This window comes from Cibotium barometz, chromosome 60 (assembly GCF_041138505.1).
Source record: "Cibotium barometz isolate CiBa-2024 chromosome 60, ASM4113850v1, whole genome shotgun sequence".
Taxonomy (NCBI): domain Eukaryota; kingdom Viridiplantae; phylum Streptophyta; class Polypodiopsida; order Cyatheales; family Cibotiaceae; genus Cibotium; species Cibotium barometz.
In genome coordinates this window covers 14,568,433-14,592,790 of record NC_141105.1, presented here as the reverse complement: position 1 = coordinate 14,592,790, position 24,358 = coordinate 14,568,433, and the positions used below count along the sequence as shown (strand labels likewise).

Sequence of the window (24,358 nt, the reverse complement as noted above, 5' to 3'; positions counted from 1 at the left end):
ATGTAATGATGGGTGGAGATGCCAAGAATAAAGATCTTGTTAAGCCTTAATTTGCAAAGCTTCATGATGACAGCTTAATTATAGGTTAAAACACTCTTAAAGTAGTGTTACAATGCTTCCTGATTACAGGTTGAAGCATTATATTTGTAGTGTGTTACAAAGCTTCATACCATTGCTCTACTTAGGCTGAGTCTCCGATTTTCATGTGGCTCGTAAATACAATGTTTCACAACTGAATTCTGTCGTGTATTGGTTGACTCCATTAGTAGGGTAGGGGCATTTCCCATGCCTGCTAGGTTATCCAGCAACCAGCATACACTGTGTTAGTCACTTCACCTGATCTTTTTCATCTTGAGAAGGTTGGGAGTACTAGTGGTACTTCATTTCTACAGGTGATGACCACTTTAATAGGAGTTGTCAGGCATGCGGAAAGCATTTTTGAATACAGTTACCCAAGCTCGCTGAAAACAACACTTATGACAGAGCCTAAAGATGCTTAAAAGCGTCCACAGATCCACTACAGCTGAGATAAATGCACACACTAAAAGGCAGTGACCAGAAATCAAATATATACGGCATCAAATTGGACCATATGTTAGAGCAGCCTCCTCCTAATTTACATAATCCACCTCTTCCTGCGAAGCTTAGCAAACCTTGACCTCATTTTGCCAGTATACAATGGTATTCGATGTTGTGACCATACATAGTGCTGCATGGGATTATGCACCACCACAGTAGAGCTAAAATAGCACCCAGCTCTTGTAGAAGAAACTCTTTGACATGACTCCTTGGAGAGGAGATCTTCCTCATTTGAAGGTGGGCGCGCGCCCAAAACAGACTGTGTGCAGGAGACTTCCTGTTGTGAGCTCTTGGTTCCAGAACCCGCCCCGATAGAACGTGAGTCATTATGCTGAGTCTCTTCAAAGCCTTCAACCTCCAGTAAAGCAGCATTGAGGCCATAACTGCCCAACCCAGCAGTCTCAAAAGAGCGAGCTGCCTCTGCCAAAAGTCGTCGTGTTTCTAAAAGTGGAGCTATTGCATTCTTATCATTGGCTGCTGTTGCTTCCAGGGCATTTGCAGCTCTCTTTGCTTCAGCCATGAGGACCCTGATTGCAAATTTTTTCCAGCTGAGGACCATTGTGAATACCGAAGAAAGAAATGACTATTAAGCACGCAAGATATAGATACAAACATACATGCTAACACACAGGCATGAACACAGACATATATACATACACAAATGCACATACAGATAAATACAAAAAAAGATACATCCATAAATGCCTGCATACAAACATAAATACACAGATATGCATACATGCAGAAACACAAAGACACAGACAGACATAAACACACACAGACAAGCAGACACACCTGCACATCCATAGTCTTGAAGATTTAAACTAATGGAACATGGAACCTCAGGCCTTTAAAAAATCATACCTGGCCCGTTCAGTCACGTCCTTACGCTTCATCTCCTCGACAGAGAGGCGACTAGCTCGCATCCGCTTAAGTTTCTCAAGCTTGTTCTGGGTCAAAGGATCTTTGTATGCTCGGGGAGCCTTTTTGGCTGGATTGAATTTTATCAAAGATGATTTTTGTTCTGACCTTGCTATACTGTCAATATCATCGTCGTCCAGTAGGAAGATGCCACTTTGCTTATTGCCATTGGCCCTCTTAGATTTTCTTCTGCTGCTCCTTTCCGCAGGCTGTGCACCACGACTTGACAAGTATGCATGTAAACCGTCGTGCACGCTTTTGCGATAGTTCTGATATCATGTAAGAATAAAGTGTCAAAAGGCAAACACCAAAAGCATGTGATAAAGCCAGTTTAAAATAGCAACCCTATCAGTCAAAAAAGAGACACATGCCTCTCCCTTACAGGATCAGCCCATTTGGCTCTAATTGCTTTAGAAATCTTTATTCTATGATCAGCTGATTTGTTGCCCATCATGGCTCTTCGTCTTTGCAACTCCTTCCATGTATCTCTTAGCTCCCCCCATATGGTATTATAGCTGTCCCATCGGTACACCACATCCCCATCACTGCCTCTCCTAGCTGCATCCGCAATCATCTCTTCCCATTCTACCACACAGGCTTCTTGCCTCTGCTTGACAATCCTCTTTGCATCCCATAGGTTCATAATAGCAGTCTTTATTTTCAGCTTGGTCTCAGAGCTGCAGAAGACATGTTTGAATCAATACCCCGAAGCAAACACCAACAGAACCACCTCAACCTACATAATAACAGAAACCAGCTATGCAAAAAAAAACCTTAAGCTTACATTAAAACATCTCTGCAATAACTTCTACACACCTTTATTCACCAAAAACCAGACTTGCAGGGTACCCTTTATGCACCAACTTTGATGTAAAAGTCCAAACTAACGCACTCCCACGTCCCAAGAAAACCCTCACCATTCATGCCTCCTCACTGGACCAGCCAGGAATGATGACCCATGAGGGCTGGACCTTCTACCCGTTTGGCTTGATCAGGGTCATGTCTACGCCAACCATTTGACAAATAAAGCAAAAACTACTAGTTTAAAAATTGAAAGGATACATCAACCTTACCTTTTTCCAAAATGGCTTTCCAATACCCATCAGGGGCTGGCAATTCAAGCACAAATGGTCATGGGGATTGGTTTACTGGCAAGCCCCATGATAGTCACTTGTTTGTTTTAAATCTGGGCTGCTCTGCCCCAATAGTTGTCAAGCTCATCATCATCACAAAATCATGTTTACACTTAAACAAGTAGACTCTCCTCCTTCAAGTACCTGACAACAACTGTTTTAATAATTATGCTGCTAATTTTTTTCCTCACCTCAATCACGGAATGCCTACTAAGAACATCTCTAGCTGTGTTTTTCCCTCCTGTCACAAGCTTCTCTTTTTCATCACCTACACTGCAAAATCCTTCTTCTTCTATTGGTGAGACACCATATTAGGTGGCCTTTGAGTAACATTTTCGGTCTCTTTTGAGTCAGACAATTTCTCATTTGCCCAAAGATAGAAGTTTTGGAATCTTTGAACTTTCACGGACAAGTTGACCAAGGCACTAGAGGCCTATGCCAAAGAAGCTACTAAATACTCAAGTTTTATGAGAGTGCATTGGATGTATCTTTAGATTCTGAAGCAATGTTTGAAAGAGGTGAACAAGAGATACCCAAAGTTATCGTTATCTTTTAGAAGCTTCGGCCCACTCCCTATTATTAAGAGATCAATGATGTCTCCATAAATCTTTCTAAAGCTTGGTTGGACTATACCCGTCCTGTTTCATGTCAGTTGGTTGAAGCCATATGTGGAACTGTCTCCTCCTGCCATTCCACATGAGCCCCAACAAGAAGTTCTTGACGAGGTAGAAGTGTTGATCCCATACGAAATTGTTCTCCACCACTTTAAGCATGGCAAAATCATCGCAAGTTCCAGGACTAGGGTGTCCATGAAGAAGTTTGACTCGGTGAGGAGTTCTTCCACAAGTATCCGGCATATTGATAGACTATTAGGCAACTCTCGTCAACTAAGGCACAAACATTGCAAATTCCAGGACCAACATACCCATGAAGAAGTTTGACTCAATGAGGAGTTCTTCTACAAGTATCAGACAATATTGATAGACTACTAAGAGGCTATGCAACTCTCATCAACGATCTAAGCAAGAGGCAACGTCACGTGCACCCATCACACTAAGGTGGCATGTGGACATAATTGTACTATAAGTACAAGTTTTGGGTCAATCCTTGTGTTCGACAGTGTGTACACTTCATATTTTGTGAGCCCCAATTTAGTGAGACAGTTGCAGATCACCATAAAGATAGGCGAGGGTAAGTGTTACATCCCTAGCCTAATAACAAGACTAACCTAGGGCTAGTTGTCAATTCTCTGACTATGCACATGTGGATTAACACCATGGAAGGGTAGGTATAGACCTTGGTGTGTGTTCCACGCATGGTTTAGTACATGTGGAAGGACTCCATGGAAGGAATGAGATCCTGGTGTGAGCTCCCGGCATGATTGGCAATAGGACTCCATGGAAGGATTGAGATCCTAGTGTGAGCTCCTGGCATAATTGGTTACATGTGGAAGGGCTCCATCGAAGGATTGATATCCTGGTGCGAGTTCCTGGCATGACTCAGTAAATGTGGAAGGGCTTCATGGAAGGGTGGATACCCTGGTGAGAGTTCTTGGCATGTTGATGAAGTCTCATGGAAGGGTGGACATCCTCGTGAGCATTCTTTATACCTATATGGGCAATGCCCGAGACAAGTTCAATACAGGATGAATAAGTTGGGAGATGGAATCCAGAATATTATGCATAAAGCATTTGTGTGTGTTTTGACATGTGTCTTGACTACCTAGACAATGCCTAGTATTTCTTCTTGTGATTGTCCATGGGCTCTGGGGACACATGGAAACCCTGTGAACGCGTGTGTGCACACTTGTTTGGGACTCAGGCAGTGGTCTTATGTGTTTTGCAGGTGGTAAGTGACCCCAAACTCACTTTACAGCTTATATCTTATTATACTAAGGTTTATGAGTGCAGGTGTTCACATACACTTAAATTTGGGCGGACAAATTATAAAGTGTTCACATACACTTAAGTTTGGCCGGACAATTTTTGAAGTGTGAAATCAAAAGGACTAGTTTTTAATGAAACCTGGCCATTACTCAAGGTGGGCAGCCCATCATACCATAATAGATCCCACGAGTTGCTATTCTGGGAGGGGTAGGCCAAAATCAGCTAGGCTCCCCCCTTTCCAGCTGTTTTTTGGAGGTGGAACACCCTGGGCTTCTCATAGGTGTCGATTGGGCATGCAAAGCAGCTCTTGAGGGTTGGCCAAGGCCCAACTCCTTGCTGGGCTGTCATATAGCTTCCCTAGCTTCTACAGGCAAAGGTGATTCTTCTCTCTCTCTCTCTCTCTCTCTCTCTCTCTCTCTCTCTCTCTCTTAGCAAGCAACCCCTTCTGGCTTCTCTACACGGCTGGTCAACTGCTGTACAGCATAGTTTTTTTTGTACGCGTTTGCTTGGAATTCCGTATGTCCGCCAACGTCCGAAATGCTTTTCCGTACGGTGCCATAGTATTTGGGGCTTTTTCGAAACTTTTGGTTTTTGGCTGCCAATTTGACGTGCATGTTGTTGCGCTGCGCGGCGTACCCTCTTTTGATATTCAAGACTTGACATATAAATCGTACCAGTAGTTTGTTACTTGGGGTTTTTAACCGCCTATGCTGCGAAATTACCAATCTTTCCCTTTCATACTTGGGTGCCAGACACTCATGGAGAGGCACATCATGTTGAGGCCCCAAGCAAAGCAAACTTCAAAGCAAGCTGCCAAGCACTTAAGCGACAGCCAGCTAAGCCTTAAGCAAGCTGCCAAGCACTTAAGCGACAGCCGGCTAAGCCTTAAGGTAAGAAAACTCAAAAGCTGAACTTTGAAGCCCACGATTGTAGCCTGTAGGCTGGCCGCTGCACAGTGCACATTTTGTCCTCCTTTTTTCTGTTTGCGCCCCCCTTGACAGCCTGCACCCCCCTTTTTTTTGCCTGTGCTCTCACTTCCCTCTCTAGTGTGTTAAGCTTTTAGCTTAATTGAACATGATTAAAATATCTTAATGCTTAAATACTTGAGTAAACATGAGGCAAAGAGCAAAAAGTTGTGTTGTTTGCATTGAGACACAAGGCCTTGTTAAATAGGACCTGAAGAGGTACAAATGAAGAGGCACATCTCTGATGAAAGGATACGACTCTTGAATGAATAGTTATGTTCTTTGGGCGTAGAGATGTGTCCTTTAATCAATAGATGTGTCCCTTTGAAGAGATGTGTCCTTTGGTGATGACCCATGTGACACGTTGTGACCCTTCACTAGTGTCCTTTCAATGATTAAGAGTAATTAGGATAATTAAGGGTAATTAAGAGAGATTAAGTCACAATCGTGACATTCCCTCCCACTTAAAATAAGACTCCGGCTAAATAAGAGACTTCTGCTGCTGAAGATCTTCGTCATTAGGTCATTTATGCTTGTGGTGAAGCTTGCACTGAGAAATATTGAAGACGTTTCCTCTATTGTCTTACTGTTGTGCTTTAAATGCTAAATCCCAAGTTGTAGCATCATTCTTTAATATCTTCTTCTTTGTCTGCTTCCAAATGTTGGGCTTGAAGTTGACTTGGCTATATTGCGATGTAGAAGAATCTGAAGGTTCAACCATGAATTCTCTCAATGATACTTGAATATTATCTGTTGAAGTGTTCCGCTTCATAGTAGTAAAGTACTCATCCAAGTTGTTAGAAGAATGTGTGAAATTATTTGGAATGTTGAAAACTTTATCCTCTTGCTTGATAACTGTCAGAATACGCAGCGGAGATGATGACCAAATCTGGGAACACGAGAGCAAAACGCAATGCAAAAAATAACAGCACGAGAGAGAGAGAGAGAGAGAGAGAGAGAGAGAGAGGCGTGTAACTCTGCTCTTATACACAAGAATCCCAGAATGATACAATACTGTAATGATACAATACTGGCCGTGGGGCCATTTTATATGGCCCCAAGCATGCAGTCGGCCTGCTCATGGGCAGCCGACAGGACTTGTAGAACTCCACGACCAGCAGCAACACCAGTCGGCTAGCTGCGCACTGTCAGCCAACAGCTGTGAGGTCCACGACCTGTCATACACAGTCGGCCACCTCCAGCAAGTAGACTAAAGCATACAACTGCAGTCGGCTACATACAAGGACATCCTACCACCTCAGGGCTGCCTCCCAAGCCACAAAAAAAATGGAAAGAATATGGGAAAAAATACGGAGAGTGGGGAAAAATGAGAAAACACCTAATAAGGGCAGGCACACCCACAATAGAGGCCCTGGTGTATATGTATAGACAGGAGATGACTTCTAACACCCCCTCTCAGCTCCTGGCTGTGAAACCAACCACATGGAGCTGGGGTGCCACCTAAGCGAATCATGAGATAGCGAATTCGTGAAGAGGTCCACCGTACTGTCCTCCGTCGAACAGAACTGTAGCAAGATGTCATCAACAACGATCTGTTACGAACAAAGTGCCTCTGGATGACCATGGGTTCCTCCAGTGGAAGTCCAATCCTGCAATGCAACCTCTGCATCCGCACCACCTCACAAGCACCATCACGAGCAGCCCGATACTCTGCCTCTGTCGTCGACAAGGCAAAAGATGACTCCCTCTTACTGCTCCTGGGCCTGAAGTAGATCCCCTCGTGTCCGAATCTCCTCCCCACACTGAGTCACTCCAACCGTGGAGTCGGACTCCATCCATCAATCCCCCTCCTGTGTAAACTCCATTCTCCACTCCGCCTTCCCAAACCACCTGACTTGTTGCTTTGTCCCGGAGAGCAACAAAATGCTCATCAAACTCCACCCGTACGCCGATGCACTAACAACAGATGAAAACCAAGTGACGGAACATACAACACCTGGGAGGAATGCTTCCCCCCTCTGCCATCAGGAACTATCTCCAACCTGCCCTCACTGTGAACTGGGATAGTGGATGTATCCCGTATCCCCAGAAAGAATGTGACCGGAATACCTGCAGAGATCCTATAAATCTGAACGGGAAGGAGTCATGTGCCTGGAAGCACCACTGTCTAGAATCCACTCCCGAGTATCCGTTGCGGAGAATCCTCCAATCTCCTCCCTACCTGAAGAAAATGAAACATCGGTGTCCATCACCTCCAGGTGCACAAAAGCCGGAGTCTTCATGATTGCTACTGAGGAATCTTCACCCTTCTCGGCCTTCCGCTTGGAACATTGCCTCCAATAGTGGCCTTTCTCGCCACAATCATTACAGGTCCTCTCTGCCTTTAGTTTCTCGCGGTCAGTAACGGACTTCTTCTCAAAAGACTTCTCCAATCAAGCCTTCCCTTTGCCCGTGTTACGGCCTTTCGACCGTTGGCCAGTTAAGGCCTCCGAACCTCCACCCTGAGAAGGGTTCGTGAATCGTTCCTCCTGGTCCAAGACCATAGGCACAAGCTTCTCCCACATGATGGTGCTGAGCCTGCCACTGGTAATCAAAGAGGAGTAAAATGCTGAGTACTGAGAGGGCAAATGCGACAGCAACGTTATGACCATGTCCTCTGACAATATCTCCTTCCCAGCCTGAAGAACTTCCTACTGAAGAGCCTGCAACTTGTTAATATGCTCCCACATCGTCAACAACTTTACAGGGCTCATAACCCGCATCTGTACTTCCAAGGAAATCCTCTTCATGGGCCATACCCTGTTGTAAAGAGAAGCCAAATGCTGCCATATACCTCTGGCCAGCGTCATATGCTTTACATGATTGATTACCTACGGTGTGCAGTTGAGGAAGATAAACGAACGGACCCTGGCGTTGACACGATCCCACATCTGTGCCTGTGCCTCCCGGTCCCTTTGGATCGACGGTAACTCCCCTTCCTCTACTTCCGGCCGTGGAACCCCAACAATGACAAAATCAGCGAGGTTGTAAGACTCCAGAACATATTCCATCATAACCTTCCATATGCCGTAGTTGTTCCCGTCCAATTGACGGTCCACCAGGAACGTGGGGAGTGTCGGGATCTTCACATGCCTCTCGGCCATCTCTAACAGATCTGCCATTGCGGGGATGTACTCTGAAAAAGGGTGGGTGGGTGGGAACAAAGAAGAACTTACACCTGCAAGTGGTTGTCCAGCAAATCAGCCCGCCGTCCTCTAGCCTCTCCTCTTCCCAAACAGTTCCGAACAGTCCACCAATCAGCAACACAACAGTCCCCCTCTTGCTCACACAAATCCCAAGAACTATCTAGAGCCTAGGCTCTGATACCATGTCAGAATACGCAGCGGAGATGATGACCAGATCTGGGAACATAAGAGCAAAACGCAATGCAGAAAATAACAGCACAAGAGAGAGAGAGAGAGAGGCGTGTAACTCTGCCCTATATACACAAGAAGAATCCCGGAATGATACAATACTGGCAAGGGACTGTGGGGCCATTTTATATGGCCCCAAGCATGCAGTCCGCCTGCTCATGGGCAGCCGACAGGACTTGTAGAACTCCACGACCAGCAGCAACACCAGTCGGCCAGCTGAGCACTGTCGGCCAGCAGCTGTGAGGTCCACGACCTGTCATACACAGCCAGCCACCTCCAGCAAGTAGACTAATGCATACAATTTAAGTCGGCTACAGACAAGGACATCCTGCCACCTCAGGGCTGTCTCCCAAGCCAGAGAAAAAATGGAAAAAATGTGGGGAAAAATACGGAGAGTGGGAAAAAATGAGAAAACACCTAATAAGGGTGGGCACATCCACAATAGAGGCCCTGGTGTATATGTATAGACAGGAGATGACTTCTAACATAACAACCATGTCATCCCATGTGGATAAGAATGAAACTAGTGTTATATCCGCTTTTGTAATCTCTGTGTCTTCAAAGAAGTCCATCGTCGTTAGTAACTCATCATCTTGAGATAAAGAATCCAAGGTCTTTTCAACATTATCTTGTTATTCTTCTAAAGTCACGCTGGAAGAACCCTCGATGTTGTCATCAACTGACTCAATAAAGTTTGCTATATCTGTGTCAAGGTTAGGACTAACATGAAGTGCATAAGCTACTGCATGTTTTCCTTTTGAATTATCGGAGCTGTCTTCTGAAGTTGAAGATTCCACATTACGGTTTTAAGAAGCATTGGGTCCTTTAGGACATGACATTCAAACCATCTATGGTTGCCATTACAAATTGTGCACAATCCTATTTTTTGTTGTTCACGAGAAGATGAAGCTATCGCAAGACGAGGAGTGCGAGATTGGTCACGTCCAAAGTCCCATCCACGATCAGATGCACGTGGTTGAAGGAACTGTTGACGCTGAGAATGATTAAAAGATGACCCTTCTTGTCGACAAGGTTGCTACAAATGTTGCCAAGGGGAGTCGGGTCAAAATTGAAAGTTGTCCGATGAGGATTGTTAATAACCTTCACCAGCCATATGTGAACCATTGCCATAATAACCTTGAGAGGCCGATGTTTGAGAATTCGGATTCAGATCTGCTATACGCTCGGCATAATGAATGGCAGTAGCAAGGTCGACAGGGTTGTACTTTTGCACATCGGTACGAAGTGTGTGGTTTAAACCTTCAATGAAGGCATGAAGCTTGTCCGCTGGGGACAAAGAGTCAATCTCCAGTATCAGATTAGTGAAGTGCGAGATATAAGAAGCCAAAGAACTAGTTTGATCTAAGTGGCGTAAACGAGTTCGTGCTTGAAAGTCCGGATTGGCACATATAAACTGCTTACAAATCACACACTCAAATTTCTCCCACGTCGTAACCGTTTTTCCAACATATTGTCGCCATTTCCACCAAAGTAAGGCAGTATCCTTAAGTAAGGATGCGGCAAATGTAATCTTCTTGGCATCGGTACGGGGGAATGTTGTCTTCATTGTCTAGTACTGATGCTGTAATGTCAACTACTGGTGCAAAACTGGTATGAGAATGGCGATCCGTCTGCAACTGTTGGATCTCAGAAGCCAATGTGGCCATGGACTCTTGAAGTTGTTGAAAATGTTGCTACATCTGATGCAAAGCCTGTTGCCAATCCGCTAGAGTTGGATTGCCAGGCTGGTGGGTTTCGTCCTCCGTAGTAGTAGGCTAAGATGAAGACTCTGCAAATTGAGGCTCCAGGGATTGTGATTGTTGATGCCTTTGGGCCCTAGTGAGAACCATCAACAAGTAGGGGGAGCAGATACATTATGTGAATTGGAGAAGGTAGGTGACAAGCTAGCGAGGCTATTATATACCATCTTGTAGACGGAGGAAGTTCAACTGGAACCAAGAGCACTGGGACTGGTTGTTGCCGATGAAGAGAGAGCAAGGGGGATTTTCATTTCTATGTAAACCATACATCCAAATTTGCACACCTGAAGTGCGTAGTATCCGTATGATGATGAATTGTAGCTTTCTTGTACATTAAAGTGCCACATTGTCCTGGTTGTTGTTTGTGCTGTATTTTGCATTTTTTTTTAAAATGATGAAAACACCAAGGTATATGGGCTAATCACGCGTGAGATTTGTGTGTTTGGGTAAGCCCGATTGAATGTAGGTTTTGCAGGAGTTAGGTGCTAAGCAGAAGCTATAAATAATGAAGACTTAGGAAAACTTCTACTGTGTATGTGGGGGCACTGTTTTTAGTGGGTGAGCCTAAAGGCAAGTCCCACAGTACCAGGGCTCCCTCGATCTTAGTCGCTATCATGCCTAATCTCTGGGTCTTCCGGGGTCATGCCCTAAGGACGTAGCAAAACCGTCATCATGACCGAGGCGACGAAGCTAATGACAAAAGCGTTTCTCTGTTCGAGTCTCAGAAACGAACGTGTTCGTCTCTGACCCCGGCTCGAAAAACAAAAAATGTGTGGGGGCACTCTTTTTTTTTGAAGTTCGTGCAAGCTGGTTGTGGAGTAAAAACTTTTTTCTTTCTTTCTTCCTACTTCATTCTCTTTGGGCTGGTCGTGTTTGCATATGTGAAGGTTGTCGTCGTGTTTTTTTTTTCCCGTTGGCCGTTTGCAAGTGCAGGGGACGGCAGCTCTTGAGGGGCTGGCCGTTATGTAGATGCCTCTACGTTGGTGTTTTTGTTACACATGCTGGTCGGCCTACATGCGTGGCTATTAGCAGACTAGTGGTTGGTTAAGGCCATGTGTGTGGAAGGCTTACACTTAAGCCTTAAATTATAAGGCTAAAAGAAATTAATCGTTTTTGTTGCTCTTTTTTTGTGTGAAAACGTCACTTTTTTTTTTAACATGAGCAATCGTGCCTTGTGAACCCAAAAGGTGGCGCCCTTTTGATGAGACGACGATTCAGCCTAGAAGGATGCAATCACGACCTCTAGGGGAATACGGAGCAGCCTGCTAGCACATGGATGCAACCTTGGTGTGAGTCTCTGCTTCCCATTGTTTTTTTTTGGGTGTAGACAAATTTGGCGAAAAATGACTAATCGGGTAAAATTGGACAAAGGGGTCAAAATTGGATGAGGCATTCTCTCCTATTCTTCCATAAAACTCTTGCTATACCTAATTTTAAGGTTAATTTTTTGATTTAGGGTTTTTGATTTTTAGGGTTACGGTTAGGGTTTTTCGGGTGTGGGCATCCTACAAGTTGGAGCTTATTTGCTCTGATACCACTGTTAAGCTTTTAGCTTAATTAAACATGATTTAAATATCTTAATGCGTAAATACTTGAGTAAACATGAGGCAAAGAGCAGAAAGCTGTGTTGTTTGCATTGAGACACAAGGCCTTGTTAAATAGGGCCTGAAGAGGTACAAATGAAGAGGCACATCCCTAATGAAAGGGTGTGACTCTTGAATAAATAGTTATGTCCTTTGAACATAAAGATGTGTCCTTTAATCAATAGATGTGTCCCTTTGAAGAGATGTGTCCTTTGGTGATGACCCATGTGATAGGTTGTGACCCTTCACTGGTGTCCTTTCAATGATCAACAGTGATTAGGATAATTAAGGATAATTAAGAGAGATTAAGTCACAATCGTGACATAGTGAGTCTTGAAGTTGAAAGTTTCAAGTTTCAACCTTGTGTCACGTGTGTGTGTGTGCACTTGCCAGTGGGCTGTGGCCACTATGTGCACGGTTTGAACTTTGAACTTTGTCAAGTGTGTACCTTATCTTTTGTATCTGGCACACATTTGTTTATTCAGACTTCAAGACTCGTCACTCAAGTTTGTTCAATTTTGTGCCCAATGCCGGCCTCTTCAACCTCTAACGAAGTTCTGTCTAAATCGCCCTTTTTACAGATGGGCCGATCCAAGCGTCCGGAGTGGCAATATGTGACCCAAGTGAAGGCCCTTGGGAAAGGGCAATGCACCTGTAAATGCAATTATTGCCCTCATCAATGGGATGGAGACCCGCTACGCATTCGGGCACACACAGTGGGCTTGGTGGGATATGGTGTGGGGCCTTGCGCAAATGTATCAGAAGAGGTTAAAGATGTTTGCAAGAGGTTGCATGCAGACAGTCGTAGCAGTGTTCATGGCCGAGAGGCTTTTGTGGATGCTTTAGTGGATGATTTGGGTGGAGATGTATCTCAAGGTGTAGGGTCCGCATCAATGGACACACAAGGAATAGAGGCCCGCTACGCATTCGGGCACACATGTTGGGCTTGGTTGGCCATGGTGTGGGGCCTTGTGCAAATGTATCAAAAGAGGTTAAAGATGTTTGCAGGAAGTTGCATGTAGACAGTCGTGGCAGTGTTCATGGCCGAGAGGCTTTTGTAGATGCTTTGGTGGATGATTTGGGTGGAGATGTATCTCAAGGTGTAGGGTCCACATCAATGGGCACACAGGGAAGTACAGAAGTCAGCAGTAGTGCAAATGTTGTGTCATCATGTAAGAATAGAAAGATAACTAAAGGGAAGGGGGATTTGGCAAATGCATGGAATGTACAAGCACGAAAGCAAGCAACCATTGCACTGCACAAGTTCTTTTATGTGGAGGACATTCCCCATTGGAAAGTGAGAAGTCCTTACTTTTTGGAGATGGTGAAGGCAATTGAACATGCCGGTCCTTCTTATGTGCCTCCATCTTAACATTGCTTGTGCACCATTGAGTTAGCGGATGAGGTCAAATGCATTGATCATGAGATCATGTGTGTGCACGAGAAATGGAAAAAATATAGATACACCATTGTCTCTAATGGATGGTCAGACACTTGGCGTAGGCCTATCATAAATTTTCTTGCAGGCTCCATTCATGGCACTGTATTCTTGAAATCTGTGGACACATCTGGGAAGTTCAAGTCTAGGGAGTTTATTTTCCAGCATTTAAAGTAGATTATCATTGAGGTTAGCCCAGCAAATGTTGTGCAGGTATGCATGGATAACGCATCGAATTGCGTTCGGGCTGGGGAATTGGTTGAACAGAAGTGGCCGACCATTTTCTACACTAGATGTGCATGCCATTGCTTGGACCTCTTGTTTGAGGACATTGGCAAAATTTCTTGGGTTGCGAAAGTGCTAAACCAAGCAACTCAAGTTGCCACATTTGTCACAAGGAAGTCCACAGTGTTAGCATTGTTTAGAAAACTCAGCAAGGAGGACTTGGTGAAGCCTTCTGCAACTCGGTTTGCATACTTTTTATTATGCTGGCCACTCTCTTGGATGAGAGATGTATGCAAGGTGTGCACAAGCTGATGACTGATGATAAATTTGTAAAAATGAAGGCATCAAAGACCCCTTAGGCAATTGAGGTGTCAGACATTGTGTTCTCTGCATCTTTTTGGCAAGAGGCAAGAACCATTGTCAAGATATGCGCTCCCATTTTGAAGATTCTCCACTTGGATGGCAGGGAAGGAGCAACCATGGGCCTCATGTATGAGCTTACCGATTGTATGGTAGAGCAAGTGCAAAACATGCAAGGCATTGAGGCCAATAAGATGAAAGAGATCAAAGACCTATGCATTGGTAGATGGAAAATGATGCACACACCATTGCATGATGTGGGCTATATCTTGCACCCTATATGGAAAGGAAAAGAGCAAGATAGTGACTTAGAGGTGCATGATGGATGGATGACATTGTTGGAGAAATACACTAAGGGTAATATGACCTTGCAAGGAGATCTCATTGATGAGCTGGACAAGTATAAGCGAGAAAGCAACACATTTGCTCGTCCCATTGCAAAAGATGTAAGAGGGTGTGAAATGGTGGGAGACATTTGGGGCTTACACACCCAAATTACAAGCTCTTGCACGTAGGGTGCTTTCTCAAGGCACGTGTGCCTCCCCACGTGAAAGAAATTGGAGCACATTTTCTCTCATTCATACTAAGAGAAGAAACAGGCTTCTCTCTTCTTATACGAAGAAGCTTGTTTTCATACACACAAACTTGAGGCTCATCTCCAAGATCAAAGAAAGAGGCTATGAGAGAATGAAGATCACATTGGAAATGCTTAACAAAGAAAAAGATGAGGAGCGCTTGATTGCCTTGCAAAATTTGCAAGAGGCTATTGCATAGGCAGATGAGGCTTTGGAGCCTCTTTCGATTGCTCCACCCTCTACGGATGGCCAGCCATCCTCTAGCCATGTTGGGACATCATGTTCAATTGCTACCGAGGCTTATGAGTTTGATGATGATGATGAGGAAGAGGAGGAGTTTGCAGATGAGGATGAGGAGCCCATTGATCATGCTGAGGATGAGGGGAGCTTTGCTAAGGCTTAGGGCTACTTAGTATTCTTACACTCTCTACTTATGTTTTGTCCACTTCCTACTTATGTTTTTCCTCACTGCTCAAGGGTCAGTCTACAGGTTTTGCGGCTTGCCCACTAAGCAGTGAGCACTCCATCATCCATGTTTTTGCTCGCTTCCACTGAGACTCCCCTGTTCGGGGCTGAGCACAATCTTGTCTTACACTTAAACAATTAACACAATTAAAGAAGCTGAAAATGACACCACAAAATGAAGCTTAACGAAACTGAAAATTGAAATCAATTGCACACTGCACTAGGGTTGGAAAGGGCCGACCCCCTTGTAATAGACTGTACTATCAAGGTTCCTGTGAGTGAAATTGTAAATTCAGCTGTACTTGATTTACTCAAATGCTATGTGGCTGGCAAGCCAACCACCATCTGGTCTCGAAAAGCTCGCCTCAATGCATCCACATTTAAGTGGCCAAAACGAAAGTGCCACAAATCTCCAACCTGAGAACCTGTCAACGAGGAGAGTGCAGAGAGCTTGTAGATAACATTCTCCACACCACCTTCCCAAACAACCAGGCCAGTCTCACGGTCCCGTAGAGCAACTGAATGCTCCTCAAATTCCACCTGAAAGCCAATCTTGCATACTTCATGCACTGACAGAAGATGAAAACCCAGAGCAGGGACATAAAGAACACAGGAAGCATGCTTGCCCCCCTTGCCGTCAAATAATCTCCATCCGGCCCTCGCTATGTATCGGAATAGTGGAGTTGTCGCCAATAAAGATGCGACCTGACTGCCGTTTCAGATCCAGAAAGAAGTCACGGGATGGAGTCATGTGCCTGGAAGCACCACTGTCAAGAATCCATTCCCGGGTATCCTTCGCGGTGAAGCCAACTGCCTCCTCGCTCGAAGATGATGAAGCGTCGGAGTCCATCATCTCTAAGTGCACAAATGCCGGAGTCTTTGCAGCTGAGGCTGAGGAATCAGCACTCTTCCCTGTCCGCTTAGGGCACTTCCTCCAATAGTGGCCTTTCTCGCCACAATCATTGCAGAATCTTTCGGCCTTCAGCTTCTCTCGTTCTGAGTCAGGCTTCTTCTCAGAAGACTTCTCCGGTGAAGCCTTCCCTTTGCCCTTGTTGTTATTCCGGCCTTTCGACCGTTGGCCAGTTAAGGCCTCCGAACTGCCGCTGTGAGGAGGGTTCGTGAAACGTTTCTCCTGGTCCAAGACCATTGGCACAAGCTCCTCCCAGGTAATGATGCTGAGCCTGCCACTTGTAATCAACGAGGAATAGAAAGCAGAATACTGAGCAGGCAAGTGGGACAGCAAAGTGATGGCCATGTCTTCAGATGATATCTCTTTCCCAGCTTGTAGGACTTCCTGCTGAAGGACCTGTAGCTTGTTAATGTGTTCCCGCATCATCGAGGACTTTGCAGGGTTCATAACCCCCATCTGCACTTCCAAGGAGATCCGTTTCATGGGTGATACCCTGTTGTAAAGAGACGCCAAGTGCTCCCATATGCCTCTCGCCAGCGTCATGTGCTTTACATGATTGATCACTTGTGGTGTGCAGTTGAGGAAAATAAATGACCGGACCCTGGCGTTGACACGATCCCACATGTGTGCCTGTGCCTCTCGGTCCTTCCTCATCAACAGTAACTCCCCTTCCTCTACTTCCGGCCGTGGAACCCCGATGATGATGAAATCAGCAAGGTCATATGACTCCAGCACAGACTCCATCATGACCTTCCAGATGCCGTTATTGGACCCGTCCAACTGTCGATCCACTGGGAACGTGGGGAGAGTCGGAATCTTCACGTGCTTCTCAGCCACCTCTAGTAAATCTGCCATCGCGGGGAGTAAACTGAAAGGGTAGGTGGGTGGGAAAAAAAATATGTAAAACCTGCAAGTGACTGTCCAACACCTTTAGCCCGCCTTTCTCTTGCACCTTCTCTTCCCAAACAGTCCAAAACAGTCCACCAATCAGCAACCTAATGCTCCCCCTCTTGCTCAAAAAAAACTCCCAAGATCTATCACGAGAGCGGAAATGATAACCAAACTTGGGTTGACATGCAGAAAATAGACAGCACAAGAAACATAGAGAGATAGGTGTGTAAACTCTTCTCTATACACAAGATCCCGCAAATAACTGAATGATGAAGTGGTGGGGGGCATGGGACCTATTTATATGCCCCATGTGAGCAGTCGGCCAACGCTGGTGGCCCTCCACGACTGCATGAAGCAGTCGGCCAGCAGTAGAGGACTCCACGACTGCATACAGCAAGTCGGCCAGTAGAAAAATACTCCAAGCTTGCTGATGGACAGTCGGCCAGCCACACGACTGATGAATAGACAGTCGGCCAGCCACCAAAAGCTCCTGCCAACATCTGGCATCCATCCACACCATGGAAAAAATGGAAAAAATAGGAAAAAAATACGGGGAGTGAGGAAAAATGATAAAACACCTTATACAGGGCAGGCACACCCACAACAGAAGCCCTAGTGTATAAATATAGACAGGAGATGACTTCTAACAGACTGCTGGTCGGCCAGCCTTCAACGCATATCACTCTTTAAACGCTGTTCGACTGTGCATTAGATGCCCAGGCGCAGTTCTCCATGCAGCCGACACTAAACTGGTACAACCGACAGCTTATGTTCTCAGCCAACTGCCCTTCCATCTCTTCCATGCCTTGATCCTAGTCTCACACTGCTAAATAGCATTCTGTACTCCATAATTCTTGGTCCTGGTTCTACCTGGTTCATACTCTTTATCTGGCTGCCTCTTCTGGATCAACGTTTGAAGATTGTCCATGGCATTGATCATTCACATAACAGGGAAGCCTCTGGCTCTAAGGGTGGAACCTTCGGGTGGCAAGAGCCAAGGTTTTCATGGCTGGTTATTCGAGACAGCACCACTGCTAGACGGTGTGATCACGTACTAGAGTGTGGTTGTGCGCAAGGAACTCTTGGAAACCTGAGATCGAAATCTCAAGTAATTGTTTGATTTCTTTTCATCATATTCTGGATGTATCTGGTGCCAGTCTGAAGAGCGTTTACTCTCTGGCACCCGTTCTCTTGTATTGAACACTCTGTTGGTAATAAAGATACCTCAGGGGAGGCTGGCCCTAGTGCTGTATTTTGTGCAAGTTTTCATATTGTTGTTTCGATGGTTTTCAAAGTATGATGATGTATTGTCAGATGCTATGTATTATGCCATGATGTTATGTATGGGATACGGTTTTTATGTGCACACGCTTCGTACTTGTGACACTAGTTAACCTAGAAGTTGGGTTAAAGCATCAAAAGGGGAGGCCTAATGGTTAATAAAGGCATTAGACTAAATATAGCACCTTTTTATGTGTCTATATAAGCCAGTTCCAAGCTTAGTTACAAGAACGGTAGAACCATGCTAGACTCTAGAAGAGCCTCCTCCACACGACAAGTCTCTTTGGGTGTCCTCATGGTATGGGACACCCAGGTTTACTGCATGTGTGAGTTATATTGCTAGATGCCTCTATATCTCAAGCTCACAAATAAGCTTGAGGGGCTCTATGGTTCATCAACGAGCTTGATGCCGGTTATCTGATAAGGACCACACCCATAGGGCCTCTCAAGCATACCCCAATCTAGGGATCTAGAGGCATCTGGAGAGACAACTTACACATGCAGCGTGTGCCTACGTGACTCTCGCTCATGGTCACCATGAAACTCGTTTCGGTGGCTTTGAAACTCATTTCACGTTTCAATGTTGAAACGTTTCATTTGCACATTGAAACCATATCGTTTCATGTGGGAAAACAGGTGGTGATTTTGTGTACTTTTTAGCTTTTATAATTCTTTCTCTTTCCTTCTTTCATCCTATTTGTTCTTTTCTCTTCTCTTTGTATGTCTTCTTTGTTTACTGATGATAAATATGCTAATATTATCTTATAACTATTGGCCAATACCTTTACATTATATGTATATGATCATTTTGGTCCAACGTTTCATTGTCCACCTACTTGGTGTTGAAATGTTTTGTTCCAAAATAAATCGTTTCAACATCATTTTGTTTCGATAGTGAAACGTTCCGCGGTGACCTTGCTCTGGCTGCACACGTGGCAAGCACGTATTGCCATCCTGATTTCAAGAAAAAGAAAATGTTTCCACACCAAGTCTCCATATCCATTATTTAACACAACTGTAAACTATTAAAAAAGATTCTGCATACCTTAGAGTTAATCCCTTGGCTTTTAATCGTAATCTCTCACGTAGCTGTTTTACTCAAAAAAATAAAATAAACTCAATTTGCTAATATAAAATAAAATGGCAAATTGATGATATAAAAGCCCATATCACACGCAATACAAGCCTAGTATGTGCTTACCCTTGGGTCTTCCATAGCCTCTCGTGTTCTTGCCCTAATGCATTGTTTTGTTTCTGCAAAAAAATTAAAAAGTTAAAGTTTCTAAAGAGGAAGTACTAAGAAAGAAACCGGAAGGATACGTATATTGAAGGAGCTAAATCCACCCACCCACTAGCTGCCATGTGGGAATTTGCCTCTAAGGTTAATACACCCTTTTGATCAATCACCTCTAAATACACAACCTAATACCTAGGGCCTCTCCCATGGTCATTTCCCTTAGGCCACCTCCTAGCTGTCTAGACTCTCTATTCATCCAGCCATCCTTAGAAAATATATGTCAACATTCGATACTACAAACGGGTAGAACTTGGGTAGTACCTTCGGAGTGTTGCCGGCCCTTATTCCAAGGAATTCTTCCCTTGTTTGGGTGATTTATATGTTTTCTTCTAGAGTTCTCTAATACCTCTAGACCTGGGCAATCCTTTAAAAACCCAAGGTAACCACTTTCAGATACTTTCTTGTAGCACTTCCATGTTTCCATCAAACAAACATCCAATCAAGAGCCACGCATTGCTTACTTTGGCTGCTTCATTGGTCTTGACAGAAACTCCATCAAGAGATGTATGAGCCTCTACAACATACAAAAAATAGAAAATTAGCATTAACAAGGGAAAAAGGGGTTGTAGATTATTAAGAAGAACACCACGTGTAACTCTAAAAGAATATGAATTAATTATTACCTTGTGCAGTCTTTTTCTGCACTACCTCTTTGGCACTCTCTTCCCTTGCCCTAAGAGCTGTATCTTTGCCTGTATCTGTACTCAAACTGCCATTTTTAGCAGTTTCTTGAAAAATGAATGCAGATGTGTAGTTGTGCAAAGGGTTCGAAGGTGTATCTGCATCATGAGGTGATACAGTCAAAGCCACCAAAGATGGCCCACCACAAGCAATTGAAGGAGCAGCAGCACCCAGACCAATCCATATGATCCTTGATTGCACCTTCTTACTGAAATCAAGAAGGGGATGGGTTGAAAGGCCGAACCAAGTGGTCGTATTTTGTCCACTGTTGGCATTTGGCTTCAAATATCAGCAAGGGCCATTGTAATGTGCAGTGACAAAAAAGAATATTAAATGTAGAAAAAGAAGCTGTAATACAAAAGGTCCACTGTGATGGATTAGTACAACACAAGTGAGTCAAAAGCAACAGGATGGTAAAACATGGGTCCAGTGCAACGGGATCCTACAGCAAATGTGGATTCAATGCCACAGGATGGTACAACAATTCCACAGGATAGTACAATACATGCGGGTCCAATGATGATACAACACCTGTAGGTCCAATGCAAGGACATGTCCAGTGCGACAGGATGGTACTACCACATGTGGATCCAATGCCACAGGGTACTAGGGGGTCTGATGCAACTGGATGGTACGAAACTTAAACGTCCCATGTGATGGGAAAGTACAACACAGGTGGGGCCAATGCAGAAGGATAAAAGTAGTGTCTCGTACAGTAAGGGTCATTGCAGGGTTTAGTACAACAAAGCTTTATTCAAGGGGGGCGTGCGGATCCACTCAGCACACTAAAATAGCCAGTCGGCAGACACAAGCCTAGAACTAATGCAAGACAGAGCCCAATAATTTGCCCAAACCCAATAAAAAATGCCCACCACAGAAATCCATATGCTAAATCAAGACAGAACCCTAAACCTAGAGTTGATTCAGACAAAAAGGATAACGTAAACCCAATCTATAGCCCTTTTTGCGTAAACTAGACAAAACCCTGAACACAATGACAAAAAACCATAACCCTAAAACGCTAGACAGAGAAAGGAACCCTAACAATTATAGAAAAGACAGAGATCGAGTGTACCTGAATTGCAAGGCTGAAGATACGAGCATGTCTGTCGTGAGCCACCACAACAAGGCGATTGCGCATTGGAATGGGTACTTTTCTGGCGCTGATGAGGGCTTCCTAGAATGAGCACAGTAGACACCACTCTAGTTGGGCACGGAGTTTCTCACAAGTTCCCAAGAACCTGGACACGCACAGAGCTGGTTATCCCAACCGTAAACGAAAGGCCTAACTCAGCCCGACGTAGTGTCGAAATCTCTCGTCTCCCTTAAGGTACTTCTCTCGTTTGCTGAATTATAAGCTCTTAATAACCAATTTAGACTTCATCCTACTAACGCTTTTAGCCCATGTGTGAACTCTCCCACCTAAGCCATAACCCTAACTTGGGTTAGTCCACGTCCTAGGCCTCTGTAGAGCGGTTCTCTCTACTGTGCAATATAGTGCTCATAGAATACTACCGATCAACAAATGTGTTAAGAAATACAGTGTCAATCCGAGGACTCGACCCGATTAGTGCATGAAGGCTTATCCCATGAAGGAGAGTTCACATACACAAACCACCACTTGACGATTCAACCATTCAATACCTCAATCAATCTCTCAATCCCTTAAATCCACTACACTAATCAAGACAACAAGCAATGCATAGCAATCTCTTAATCCCATTCAAACATTGATTAAATCTTAGCTTTCCCTAATGCCTTCAAATCCATAAGCGTGCATCTACTAACCCACAAGCTTAAGCAAGCAGAGAATGTAACATTCACAAACCCACAAGCTCATAGAGAGAGTCTATCCATGAATAACTCATTATTGCCAAAGAAGTGGGCAAGAGCTTGCATCAATGGAGACTACACACACACACTACAAGCATGCAGCATACACAAGAGAAAGAAAGAAGCATTCAACTAATCATAGATTAATCTACTTCAATGGTGCTAAAACAGATTAAGAGAATGAAGTGGAGCTATACTCATTAGAGCTTGATGCTCATTAGAGTACAATAGAGAGAGAGTTAGAGAGCTGCCACCATAGCTTGAGAGCTCAAGAGCTTCACTCAATAGCTTATGAGAATGGCAAAAAACGTCCACTTTCTTTAGCTAACATCTCTTTTGTAGAGATGCCACTAACCCTAACCCTAGGTCTCTTTCACACATGGACGGACAACCCCATAAGTGAGCCTTGCTTTAATACTCTTAGAACTCTCATTTAGAACCCATATTGGCCTAAAACGATTTACATTGCACTTCGGCACAAAAATATGAAAAAATTATGTGCGTCTTCATGTTCCCATGGCTACAATCCCGCTCTCTCGCATTAATTACTTTCAGCCTCCTTCCATAATCCGTGTTCCCGTGAGTGTTCCCGTGGAACATTCCCCCCTTCCTAAATCACGCACGGGCGCGGTAGAAACAAAAGCTGCAAAAAACAATGGAAGACAAGTAAAGCCTTTTATTGAAAAAAAAACCAGCAACAATGAAAATCTCACACGTGAGCATGCAAGTGAAAGGCCGATTAGAGTTTTAAAGAGTGCTAAAAGAAGTGAGTAAAGACTAGTCAAAGTGAGACTAAGTGGTAGATAGTGCTATGCAAAGGCAAGTGTGCTTGTACACCACAGGTTATGACCGCAGTCTCAATGTCCTACAAGTATTTAAGTTATTCCTAAGTGGCAACTCTATTCCTAAATATGAGCAATGGTGATTGGACTTTTTCTTTCTTTCTTTCTTTCTTTCTTTTTTTTTGGGTGTGTGTGTAAAAGATGAATAAAGAGGAAGGTTCCATCCCAATGAGACCCAAGCAATGGCCAAGAGACCTCCGCTAAGAGAATCTAAAGGCCGCTAAGTATCTCAAGGGCGACAGACCCTTTTCTTTCTTTTTGACATAAGGAGTACCCCATGAAGATAAGGGCATCGGTCTCGAGAGCCCATAATGTACCCCAGAGTCCTACCAACATCTATCAAGGCGATAGAGTCCTTGAAGGTCTTCTTCTGAATCTTTTAGACATCAGTGTTCACCCCATGGAAACCAAGGCATCGGCCCCAAGGTGCTAAGACAACCCAAGGTCCTACCAAGCATTCCACATGGCTGTAGACTCGTCACGTCTCGATTCACTTGTATATATTTTTTAGGACATGATTTTCGTAAATCTTTTATTAATCCTAGCACCTAGCCCATACCTAAGAGGTAGCTACCACTAGGGATAACTAAGATACTTCGAGAGCATAAGAACTTGGCATACTCCGTTGGTATATATCCTACACCGTCTTCAAATAGAAATACCTTCTACTAAGTCCTCTAAGAATCTAGAAATCACTCACCACATTTTAACAACTAATTTAAAACTTAAACCAGCCAACTGTGTGTGAACATGCAAACAATATATGCAAAAGTGAAAAGCACATAAAGAACAAAAGATTATGATTTGAATACACCTATTGTAGTGCTCGTTGATGTTGTGCATTTGCATTGATGCATTGCTGATGTTGTGCAGATTGCTTCTCTTTGCTCTTTGTAGGCATTGCATGTCTCTCCCCTTCCTAATTTGTGTACACGGTAGGTGGACTATTGGGGCGTGTTTGTATGCTCTTGTTTAGCTGAGATCTCTGCAAAATGTCTTATTAACAAACAAGAAAAGAAAAGAATAAAATTTGTTATTGGTGCCAATCACCAAATATAGCCGAGGGGAAAAACCCAGTGGGAGAAAAGTGCCCTGGCTTGTTGATCTTATTGTGGAGTTGATAAGCTTACCCTTGCACTGGTGGTGGATCCGTGTCCACTTCTGCTGGAAAGATGGTATCAATCACTTCAGGATGCAAGGACAACCCTGTACAAAAACCGGCCTCTGGAGAAGGTGGTAGAGGAAGGAGTGCTTCCTCGCTAAAATATGGCATTGGTTCTATGGGAAGGTTAAGTAGACAATTTCGATTTTGGAACTGCTCAATATAGGTACTCATATTGATCCAAAATTGACATGTTG

General features: G+C 44.2%; 1 protein-coding gene and 1 pseudogene across 1 annotated transcript; one reads left to right on the top strand and one right to left on the bottom strand.

Annotated features, from left to right (window-relative positions):
* Positions 1-552: 552 nt before the first annotated feature.
* On the bottom strand, positions 553-21,665 carry LOC147605023 (uncharacterized). Its single transcript, XM_086793865.1, has 9 exons — positions 21,400-21,665; positions 20,267-20,589; positions 20,105-20,157; positions 19,905-20,007; positions 19,548-19,600; positions 19,392-19,435; positions 1,883-2,177; positions 1,444-1,769; positions 553-1,106 (listed from the first exon to the last, which is right to left on the bottom strand). The coding sequence occupies exons 1-9, from the start codon at positions 21,426-21,428 to the stop codon at positions 617-619; spliced, it is 1,716 nt and encodes a 571-aa protein (XP_086649991.1). The 5' UTR covers positions 21,429-21,665; the 3' UTR covers positions 553-616.
* LOC147605024 (uncharacterized) lies at positions 12,626-15,344 on the top strand (annotated as a pseudogene).
* Positions 21,666-24,358: the final 2,693 nt, after the last annotated feature.

Bases quoted from the DNA above. Each gene is read 5' to 3' on its own strand.
- LOC147605023 (XM_086793865.1), bottom strand. From the start codon at position 21,428: ATGCTCGTATCTTCAGCCTTGCAATTCAG. The intron at 2,178-19,391 runs GTATGCAGAATC...TGTCTTCTGCAG, and splicing joins GCCAAGGGATTAACTCTAAG to CTCTGAGACCAAGCTGAAAA. The intron at 1,770-1,882 runs GTAAGGGAGAGG...ACATGATATCAG, and splicing joins GAGCCAAATGGGCTGATCCT to AACTATCGCAAAAGCGTGCA.